This window comes from Trichoderma citrinoviride (assembly GCF_003025115.1).
Source record: "Trichoderma citrinoviride strain TUCIM 6016 unplaced genomic scaffold BBK36scaffold_8, whole genome shotgun sequence".
Taxonomy (NCBI): domain Eukaryota; kingdom Fungi; phylum Ascomycota; class Sordariomycetes; order Hypocreales; family Hypocreaceae; genus Trichoderma; species Trichoderma citrinoviride.
Window position 1 is genome coordinate 677,872 of NW_020194716.1, and position 10,571 is coordinate 688,442.

The following is a 10,571-nucleotide window of genomic DNA, read 5'->3' on the forward strand; positions in this document are numbered from 1 at the left end:
AGAAAACATTACTAAGGGAACAATTGCTAAAGAACAGAAACGCTCATGACGTTGTAGTAAGCATTTCCAGTCGCTTATTTGCCGGGGTTCTCGTTGACGAAAGCGACGCCCTTGGCAATGTTCTTCTTGAGGTCGCCCAGGCAGGCCTCGATGAGCTTCTCCTCGTTGGCGTCGATCTTGCCAATGGGGTGGATCTTCTCAACACCGTTGGGGCCGAGCTCGACGTTGCTGCTGAAGAAGTCGATGCCCTGGTCCTTGTAGAGGGGAGAGTCGACAAAGGTGGGCTCAATGACGCCCTTCTCGCCGTCGGCGGCGCGGAGGAGGGAGTCGGCCATGCGGGCACCGGCGAAGGCCATGGAGAGAGTGGCAGAGCCGGCGCCGTCCTTGGCCTTGACGACCTCGTCTCCGCCGAACTGGACGCGGTTGACGAGCTCGGCGTTGGAGGAGAGCTCGGGGTGGTTGCTCTGGCTGAAGAGGGGGACGATGGTGACGCCGGAGTGGCCGCCGACGACGGTGATGTTCTCGTCCTTGGGGTCGGTGCCCTTGATCTCGGAGACGAAGCGGCTAGCACGGACGACATCGAGGGTGGTGACGCCAAAGAGCTTCTTGGGGTCGTAGACGCCGCGGGCCTTGAAGACCTCGGCGCAGATGGGGACGGTGGAGTTGACGGGGTTGGAGATGATGAGCAGCTTGGCCTCGGGGGCGGACTCGGCAACAGCCTTGGCCAGGTCGCGGACGATGGAGGCGTTGGTGTTGAAGAGGTCGTCACGGGTCATGCCGGGCTTGCGGGGGACACCGGCGGGGATCAGGACGATGTCGGAGCCCTTGAGGGCGGCGGCGAGGCCGCTGGGGGTGGCCTCATAGCCCTTGACGAGGGACTTGGTGTTGACGTGGGAGATGTCGGCAGCGACACCTGCAGGCAAGAGGACATGTCAGCCATTGGCCAATTCCGCAATGCCGGAGCAAGAGGAGAAAAATCCGCGGAGGGAAATTGGCGCACGAAGGGACACAGAGCTACATACCGGGTCCGCCACGGATATCGTACAGAGCAAGCTCGGTGACACGGGTGTTGAGCTTGAGCAGGAGAGAGAGGGGCTGGCCAATGCCACCGGCAGCACCGAGGACGGCGACCTTGGAGAGCTATAGTGAAGAAGACGAAGCTGGTCAGCACAGCTCACGATCAGGCTCAGAGCCGGCGTGTTGGGGAGGTGACGAGGAGGAGAGACGACAACAGGCGGGGGAGGGGAAGCAGGAGAGGAAGCCTTACGTTGCGGGCAGAGGCAGAGAAGGCCCTGCGCTGGATACGGGCGGCGAACATGATGGTCTAAAGAGAAGCTGCAGAGGAATTGATCCAACGACAGAGGGATTGAAGGCGGTGGTGGAGAGCAGGAAAAGGTTTGGGCTGTTCTTGTACTTGTATGGAGAGGACAAAGTGCGCACGGCTGAGGCACAAGCCCGGCTATAGTCCGGGATTTCCCGGCTGAGCCGTTTTGGTGCAAGCCTCCAGGCCCGCCCCAATGCCGTCAGTCCACTCAGGTCAAGTCGTCAGTTCAGGCACAAGCAGCGAAAAGCGACGGACCGGCCGGAGGGAGAAATTGAATTTTCGTCCGTCTCGTGGAGTCACCGTTGAAGTGAGATTGCCGGACGAAATGGCGCATAAGTGCCGTGTCCGGCAGCTGACACAGACTTTGGCGTACTGGGCTAGGATTTGGTGTTGGTAGGGCTGGAGATGGGAGAGAGAGAGACATGACATTGATGACCTTACAGCCTGGCCGCCTTTACTTATTTCTGAGACGAGCATTGTGGCTGTGATTATGGCCGATATGAACTACAAGCATACAATTAGATAGAGCCATATCAAGTGTGAAAAGCATGAGGCGACGTTATGTAAGTCACGGAGCTCGAGATGATGCCATTCCCTCGGCCTCTCGAGATGCAGCCCCACCACGATTGAAGTGCCACTCAACGCAAAGACCAGAACACTTCCAGAACCGGTGCTCTGAGATTTTGCCATTGATTGATTGAGAAGTACCCCGTTAGCATCGGTTCTTATACTAGATAGAGTGACAAGTTCAATTCATTCTGTAACTACATTCGCCATCAAAGCGATCACTCGGCATGACTCATCCACCGGCATCCAGATAAGTATCTGCAGGCCGATAAGACAAATGGCAGCTCGAGCTTGGAGCTTCACACTTCCAGTCTCCAAACCCCAACTCCTGTTAACTTTCCAACCACGAACAAACTGCCGAAACGGCCACTGCAATGTCCATCTACCAGCTCGCTCGGCTGCTCCCGCTGCCTGAGGACGAGCTCCAGCAGGTTCTCGACTACGCCTCGACCCTCTCCAAGCTCGAAGCAGTGACGCACTTCAACAACCTCCTCGGCGACTCGCCCGCCGTCATCGAGTTCATATCCACCTTCAACGCTCGCCGAAAAGATCCAGCTCCTCCTGCCGCTGCTCCGGCTTCTTCGGCCCCCTCAAACTCCAAAACCCCCGCAAAAGCCCCGTCCAAAGCCCCGTCAAAAGCGACGGCGACAACGTCGAAGCCTGCCGCTGCCGAAACAGTAGAGCCCGTGCCGAAATGGAACAAGGCCCCGAAAAAGAAGAAAGCAGCGCTGCATACCCCAGAAGCGCGAAGGGTCGACGACTACGCTGGCCCGTCGGGAAAGGCATACAACAAGAAAGACTCCGATCTGGAATACATCTCTCAGCGATCTAGTGCTCCGAGCAGCAATCGTCCATCAAGACCGGTCTCACCAGCAAGACCGTCCCCTCTCAAGGAACCTACCGTTACAGCAAAGGCGCAACCGGCCGCTGCCACCAAGGTTGAAGCGCCAGCACCCAAGAAGACAAACTCTACAGCAAGCGGTTACCTCATATCCGACGGCCCGAGCAAGTCAAAGGCCAAGTCTACGCCTGTCTCCCGCACTTCGACGCCGAAGCCAGCCGGTAGCGGAAATGTCACAAAGATTTCAATATCGGGAGGGGTGCCGATGGCCGGTCAGTCCACAGCGTTGGCCGATCTGGATGCGGCCATTCGGTCTCTGGAGATTACAACAAACCCATCACTAGAGAAGGATGCCAAGTCAAGGAAGTGCAACTGCGTAGCGACTAGACATCCTCTCCAAGCCGCCGCGCCCAACTGTCTTTCTTGCGGCAAGGTCATCTGCTTGAAGGAGGGCTTGGGCCCGTGTACGTTTTGCGGAACACCACTACTCAGCTCGGACGAGATCCAGGCCATGGTCAGGGAGCTCAAGGACGAGCGCGGCAAGGAAAAGATGGCGGCCAATGCGGCAGCGCACCGCAAAGCAGACGTGGCCAAGACTCCAGCGCCATTCACGCCGCCGCGGGGATTGGACAACGACGCTCCATCATTAGCGGAAGCAGCCGCCAAAGCACGAGAACATCGCGACAAGCTGCTCAATTTCCAGGCGCAAAACGCACGGCGTACGACGGTAAGAGATGAAGCGTCAGACTTTGACGTGTCCGTCGCCATGAGTGGGACGGGGAGCATGTGGGCAACGCCCGAGGAGCGGGCAAAGGAGTTGAAAAGGCAGCAAAAGATTTTACGGGAGATGGAGTGGAACGCACGGCCAGAGTACGAGAAGCGGCAGCAGGTCATCAGCATTGACCTTGCTGGGCGCCGAGTGGTGAAGACGGTTGCGCCTATTCAGCGGCCAGCCACACCAGAGGAGGATGAAGCTGAGGAGCCCAACTCCGGGGTTCTACAAGAGACGTCGGGAAATAAGAATGCCGGCGGCGCTTTCAGCGCAAATCCGCTGCTGGGAGCCGTGATGCGGCCTGTCTATGATGCCAAGGGGAAAGGGGCTGATGCAGAGGGTCGACAGAGCCGTGCCAAGGGATGGAGAAGAGTACAAGACGACCTGGACAACAACGAGGGGGTCATTCTAGACGGAGGAGCGTATGGACTGCAAGCCACTGGCGGAGACGAGCCTGCTTGTGGGTAGATTGCGCATCTCAGTCGTGGCTTTCAGATGATGCTTAGAAAAGCACACAAGGCCAGAGCCATTGACCGGAGCCGACAGTAAGCCTCTGCTAATGATATACTTGCTGCCGTCACAGCTCTCAAGCTTCATCACAGGTCCCACTGCCCACTTCTCACTCTACTCATGTTTCTATCTCCAAGTTCGAGTCGAGATGGCTTCACGTGGTCGTCGCTGAGCGGCCTCGAATCCTTGTCCACCTTGCTAGGAATGATCCAAGGCTGCTATTGGCTGAGATTGAGCTTTTCATCTGCTGACTAAGGCTGAAAATCGTGTCGCGTCATGCACGTGACTTCGTGTCAGCGAGAGATCACGATCCATCTGGTCTCTGAAACCCCAAGAACTGGAAAAAAAAAAAGAGGCGAAAAAGCCTCTGACTGTATGCACGCAGGGTCGCACAATCCACACCAAACAAGCGTTTTCCGGAGTGCTCTTCATCAAAAAAAGCCATCTGAAACGGTCAGCTTCCATCTTTGGGCTGGTTCATTCGCCACGCCAGCAGCAAAAGTCAGAAAAGATTCGACCATGGGCGCGGTAATTTTTCACTAGAGCTATTTTCGGCTCGCCAGCTGGATTCTGGATGGAAACATGGCAATTGACTCCAGCCATCACGGAAGAAACGATCCATCCAGCCATTCTCTTTTTTTATTTTCATTTATTTCACCACTCACACGCGGGGTTTTTCTTTCTGAGAGCGGGGAAGAAAGAGAGAGGACAGGCCAAGAAGCAGGTCGTGCAGGACGTCCCACAGCGAGCCCAAACTAACCGTGAACCCTTGTAGAACGGAAGAGCGACTATGCATGCCAGATGAAGATGAGGCTTTTCCCAAGACGCAGCCCACAAGTTGGCGGCCATGGGGTTGCATCCTGCGGGCAAAGGAGGCAGAGAAGAGAAGAGAAGAAAAGAAGGAAAAGAATCAGATAGCGCCGTTTTCTCGCTCTCGATGCAAGGAGGATGATGCGAGAGAGCTGCAGGCTGCCCTGTTTGGTGTTAGCGAGCTCAGCCGCTGAAGATTTCTGCAGAGAAGAAACAGGCAAAAAAGAAAGACAATAGAGGCGGAATGTGACCCGAAAAGAGAAGAGCTCAGTCGTCTTGATATCTCGCAGCGGTCACACAATGAAGCAAGCTACGACTCTTAAAACTTTTGTCAACACACTTCTCTTCTTTCCACGCTCTCTCTCTTTCTTTCTCGTACGACACACGGGTTGAGGCCTCAGGTTGGACAACTTGCACCTCTTTTACCACCCCATAGATGAGACTGCCATCAACAAACAGCACTCCAAGTCGCCATGGTCACGACAAGGCGCCGGGTCCACCAACATGAACCCACCGGCTTAGCGCTGGTGACTTTGAGTTGCGCGTGATGCGTGATGCGATGCTCTGCCACTTATCACAGCAGGCTCAACTCCATGTGTCGATGCGACTGATTTGACGGCTTCGAGCCTAGCCCTCTAGCCTCAGCGAGCCCAGATCCACTGGACGCTGACCGGCGAGCCAAACGGGGCGCTCATGCTTCAGTCCAGCGACCGCAGCGCCTGTCAGCGGCGCGGCTTCAGCGCTCGACCAGCCTTTGTCGGGCCTTGCTTGGGGGGGCCTTGGGGGCACCTTTTGGGGATCCCGTCCTTGCCCGTCCCTCCCGCATCCGTCGCGACTGGACCGCGCGTAACCCACACACACAAACCAGGCCCAGGACCGACCTCTTCGTACTTCAACACATGCACCTTTTGCTCACCTCGATGCCGTGCTGTGCTGTGCCGTCGACCGCTTGCTCCCATCTCTGGCTGTCCCATACTTGCTTCATTTGCTCTGCCGCCGGGCCGCCCGCCTCGTCCCAGTTCTGCCGTGTCGAGACGCGCCAACGCGCCTCTTGTGGCCTCAGACTCTGACTGACTCGGACTCTGACTCTGACTCTGACTCTGAATCCCGCCAGACGCTCCCACGCACCGCAACGCAACGCATCGTAACGCACGCAGTGGGGTTTGGTCTTGTCGCGCTCTCGACACTCTGCGCGACATGTCGCACCCAGCGCCTCTTGGTGGTGCTCCGGCCGCGGGCGTCGAAACACCAGGTCCAGCTGTGCCCGCCTCGGCCTCGGCCGCCATCGCCATCGCCGCCGCTGCTTCTGAATCTCAATTTGCTTCCGCGTCCTCCTCTGCCGCTTCCCCTGCTCTTGCTCCCACTTCTGCTTCTGTCTCAGCCTCAGCCCCCGACCTGCCCGCGTCCAGCATGGACGGCGATGCCGCGTGGTCCCAGAGCGAGGTGGCAGAAACTCCCCGGGAGCCGTCGCCGAAGCAATCGCAGCAATCCGATGCCCTCGACGCCAGTGGCTCCGGCGCCGCCCTCAGCGCTCCTCTGACCGTCACCAACTCGCAGGAATCACATGTTACCAGCTCCTCGGCCCCGGCGATGACGCCCCCAGCCAGCGATATCAGCAGCGTCACGGACGGCGCCGCGGGGTATCTGGCCCACGATGCCTCGTCTGCCGCCGCCCGAGACAAGACCGATCATCTGCTGCAGCTGTCCACCATTGCCGCGGCCCAGGACAGGATATCAACCGCGGGCGCCTCGAGGAAGCGCATGGCTGATGGCGAGGTCAAGACCGGCATGAGCCCTCCTAGGGGCGGCGGCCATGGCCATGCCAGGAATCTCAGCACCGTCAGCGTCACGTCCACCGGCAGCACCATAGGAGAGGTACGTTCAACCAGACCTTGGAAGGCATTGGAAGATGAGACCAGCATATACTGACTGTTTCCTTCTCGCAGCTGTCTGCCGAGCTCAAGACTCGCCTCTCGTACGCCATGATGAAGGTCAACTTTGGCTGGCAGGGCCACTCCATCGAGGAAGTCGAATCAATGGCCGCTTCCCAGGCTGTCTCTCCCGCCTCGGGCTCGTCCACCATCAGGCGGCACAGCTCCTCGGCAAGCCCCCGTCTGGACGTCACCACTGCATCTGCTCAGGTACATCTCGCCCAACAGGCCGCCGCCCGCCGCAAGTCCGATTCTCCATACCTGACCTCTAACAAGCCCTCTCTCGCTCCTCCGGCCACCATTCAGCCGTCCATCTCTGCCACGCGCTCCAACCCGCGCCGCAACTCCAGCCCGCGATACACCCCGACTATGCTTTCACACTCCCACTCGGCGTCTCCTCATACTCCTGGCCAGCCAATGCTCATCGATTCCCACCAATCCCTGTCCCAGCCTGCGCGCATGACCGACCCCGTCCTTTATCCGTCTCACCAGAATGTTAGGGAGCAAGATGCCATGGAGGCGTTGCTCTTCATGAGTAGTCCAAACAACTCAGCCAACCTGAAGCATACATTCTCGCCATCAGCCTCTCCAAATCCGCAGACCGGCGCCTTTAGGAATCCCGCGACAAGACACGCGTTGCCCAGCGCCCCCAGGAAGGTACTTCCCGGACACAGGCCAGTGAATGTCCAAAGGAGGCCTGGATTTGACAAGTCTCCTGGAATGATGCACCCTCCAGGATCGCCAATGGACGTGGATTCGCCGCAGCACTCATACTATAGCCCGAACGGTACTACGCCCAAGCGACGCGTCAAGGGGCCCAACAGCCACTTGAGAGGGTCTCTTTCGCTTCCTTCAGGACTAGGCGCTTCGCATACCGGTGCCCGGAGAGTTTTGCGTGATGAGGACATTGAAAGAATGCTCGACCGAGCAGGTGCTGAAGCAGCCGACTCTTCGGACGACGAAGAGATTCAGATTCCTCGTCTGAGGAACGAGTCGACTGGCATGATGGGGGTCCGGGGGTGAACTGCATAATGAAGCTCTTATGGGACCCTCTACATCTTCCTCTGTCTGGGCCACCACTGCAGATATGGTGCAGCAGATTATAAACAGCAGCAGCTACAAATAGAGCAGCTACGAGCTTCTGCGGGATAGGCCATGCTCGATCTACCGTCACGGCATGGAGAAGCACTGATCTGCAGCGCCGGGCCAAGGCTGCCACAGCAGTAACGGCGTCATAAGCCTACCGGCCTTTCATAGCATCACTAGCCTGTCGACTCGACGAGGTCTGATGGCCCTAGGACAGTATGGCTGACGGCAGCTCCGCTACGCTGTCGAGCGGTGAACGATGCAGGCAGAGCTATTCTCTGGTTCGGATCGAACAATGGGAGTACAGAAATTCCGCAGTGCGTAATGCATAATGCGTTGCCCTTGCCGGCGGGCCATATGACCTCATCAGCGCGGTGTCCTCGATTCAAACATCATAGGCTATGCTGCCGAGCTTTGCACCACAGGCTTGAGGAGTTGTGCGACCGGCAAGACTTGGCTGCTTATTTGTAACTTGCGGGATACTGTCCCACTTGGCGGTTATTTCTTTCTGGATATTGGGCGGTCATTGCTATTGAAAAGCATCACACGATGAGGCTTACAAAATTGACGGTGGAACGATGTCTGCAACGTATTGTATCCATGAAATGAAACTGTCAGTGTGGTTTCTCCACACTGATAGCAATATGGAGAGATATAATGAAGGCTGCAACAAAAGAATTGAAAAGATACACGGCGTTGCATTTCTGGAGATGATCATGACGAAGTAGGGGCTACTCAACGGTGCTGAGCCTTGGCTATTGCATGAAGAGAAATCGAGATCTCTAGCACCCCGGACATCGGCCAAAGTTGAAATGTGGCCCATGAATGGCACCTTCAAGTGCTTCTGGTCACAACTATGAGAGCCTTTCTTCTGGCTTTGATGATTGACCAAGGGATTCAAAATCTCATGATGGCCACAGATAATCAATATAACAATAAAAGGGAAGAATATAGAGCATGTTCACGTATATCTGGGTCAGCGTACAGAAAACTTATACCAACAAAGCATGTGTGGCTATGAGCATCGTACATCATCTCGACTATTCTGTAATTGTTTTAAGCCAAAGGCAGTATCGACATGAATTCACCGCAAATGCCGAGACGGAAATTAGAGATCTGGCGTGACATGCCATTTGACTTCCATGTTCCCTGGGATTCCTTCCGGTCGAGAGATGGCATCCGATGTGGAAGGGCCAGGCGGAGATGCGGAGATGGAGTTCCCGCAATGCCGGCGGACTAGCAGTCGAGGATTTCGAGGCTTTCGCCCAATGCGGTAATGCAGCGTGTCAGCATACACGTAGCGACGGGGTTATGTCCGGGCTCGGTGGGCCGACATGGAGATAAAAAGCCCGCTCAGATGGATAGTTTATACGATGTAAGGCTGTCTTTTGGGAGGTGGACTTATATAACCACTTGCTTCCCTCCGGTAGTTGACTTCTTATGCTTATACTATCTTTGATCATATTCATCTATTTGCCTAGTGCCTTGTATTACTCAGTCGCCCAGCTTCTTTGCTTACCTAGGCGACTATCGACTATACTCCCAATATTCACATCTTCATTCACACAAAGCCCTGGGGTTGTAAGTGAGAGCCGCGAGGAGCGTAACTTACCTGAACTACGCGTTACACATCTCACACTCCACGAAAATGCACATCATCCTGACAGGCGCCACCGGCCTGGTCGGCAGCGGCGTCCTCGACGCCATGATCAAAGCCAAAGACATCACCAAGATCTCCATCCTCAGCCGCAGACCGGTGCGCATGGCCGAGGACGTCAAGGACCCGCGAATCAACGTCATCATCCACCAGGACTTTGAAAGCTACGACTCCAAGGTGCTGGAGCAGCTGCAGGGCGCCAAAGCCTGCGTCTGGGCGCTGGGCATCAGCCAGACCAAGGTCAACGCGCAGGAATACGTCAAGATCACAAAGGACTACACGCTGGCGGCGGCCAAGTCTTTTGCTACGCTGACGACGACGCCCTCGGAGCCGTTTCGGTTCATCTATGTCTCTGGCGAGGGCGCGACGCAGAAGCCGGGCAGGTTTTCGGCCATCTTTGCGCGCGTCAAGGGCGAGACGGAGGCGGAGCTGGGGAATCTGACGGCTGCGAACCCGGAGGGGTTGTGGGCGGCTTCGGTGCGGCCGGCGTTTGTGGACGCGAGGAGGCACAAGGCGATTTTGCCGTATATTCCGGACCCGGGGATGTTGTACAAGGCGGGCATTGCGGCGCTGTCGCCGCTGCTTGGGTTGATGAGGGGGGTGCATTCGCCGACGGAGCACTTGGGGGATTTCTTGGTGAGGTTGGCGATGGGGAAGGTTGATGGGCAGTTGGAGGGGCAAGGGGCGTTTCGGCTGGGGGGGTCGTGGGTTGTTGAGAATGTTGGGTTTAGGAGGATTATGGGGTTGTGAAGGTGATGATGTGTTGAAGATGGGGAAGTTGGTGTTCTTGGAAGGATACTAATTGCCGGTTGCCTACGTGTATCGTGTACTGCTGTGTCAAGGAGGCAGTGGTGGCTCTGTTTTATCTTTCATGTTATTCTGGAGAGGTGTTCGGATATTAGGATTACATCAATTTATTTACTTACTTTATATCATCACCGCATAGTTGTGTAGAGGGCATTCACAAGTCCGTCCGTAGGCAAGGAGTCCTTCAAAAGACGTGATTGTGGAAGCAAGCCTGGAAGAGGCGCACCACAAGGTGTAAGCGCGTCTAATCGCGAACATTGCATTCG

General features: G+C 56.5%; 4 protein-coding genes across 4 annotated transcripts; 3 read left to right on the plus strand and 1 right to left on the minus strand.

Annotated features, from left to right (window-relative positions):
- Positions 1-74: 74 nt before the first annotated feature.
- On the minus strand, positions 75-1,318 carry BBK36DRAFT_1141658 (malate dehydrogenase; the record flags this gene model as incomplete). Its single annotated transcript, XM_024893470.1, has 3 exons — positions 75-913; positions 1,023-1,140; positions 1,268-1,318. 3 exons carry the CDS (start codon positions 1,316-1,318, stop codon positions 75-77), a joined length of 1,008 nt encoding a protein of 335 aa, XP_024749029.1.
- A 947-nt stretch (positions 1,319-2,265) lies between these two features.
- On the plus strand, positions 2,266-3,972 carry BBK36DRAFT_1159845 (hypothetical protein; the record flags this gene model as incomplete). Its single annotated transcript, XM_024894236.1, has 1 exon — positions 2,266-3,972. One exon carries the CDS (start codon positions 2,266-2,268, stop codon positions 3,970-3,972), a length of 1,707 nt encoding a protein of 568 aa, XP_024749030.1.
- Positions 3,973-6,234: 2,262 nt separating this feature from the next.
- On the plus strand, positions 6,235-7,778 carry BBK36DRAFT_1120707 (hypothetical protein; the record flags this gene model as incomplete). Its single annotated transcript, XM_024890731.1, has 2 exons — positions 6,235-6,699; positions 6,771-7,778. The coding sequence occupies 2 exons, from the start codon at positions 6,235-6,237 to the stop codon at positions 7,776-7,778; spliced, it is 1,473 nt and encodes a 490-aa protein (XP_024749031.1).
- Positions 7,779-9,489: 1,711 nt separating this feature from the next.
- On the plus strand, positions 9,490-10,248 carry BBK36DRAFT_5069 (hypothetical protein; the record flags this gene model as incomplete). Its single annotated transcript, XM_024898178.1, has 1 exon — positions 9,490-10,248. The coding sequence occupies one exon, from the start codon at positions 9,490-9,492 to the stop codon at positions 10,246-10,248; it is 759 nt and encodes a 252-aa protein (XP_024749032.1).
- Positions 10,249-10,571: the final 323 nt, after the last annotated feature.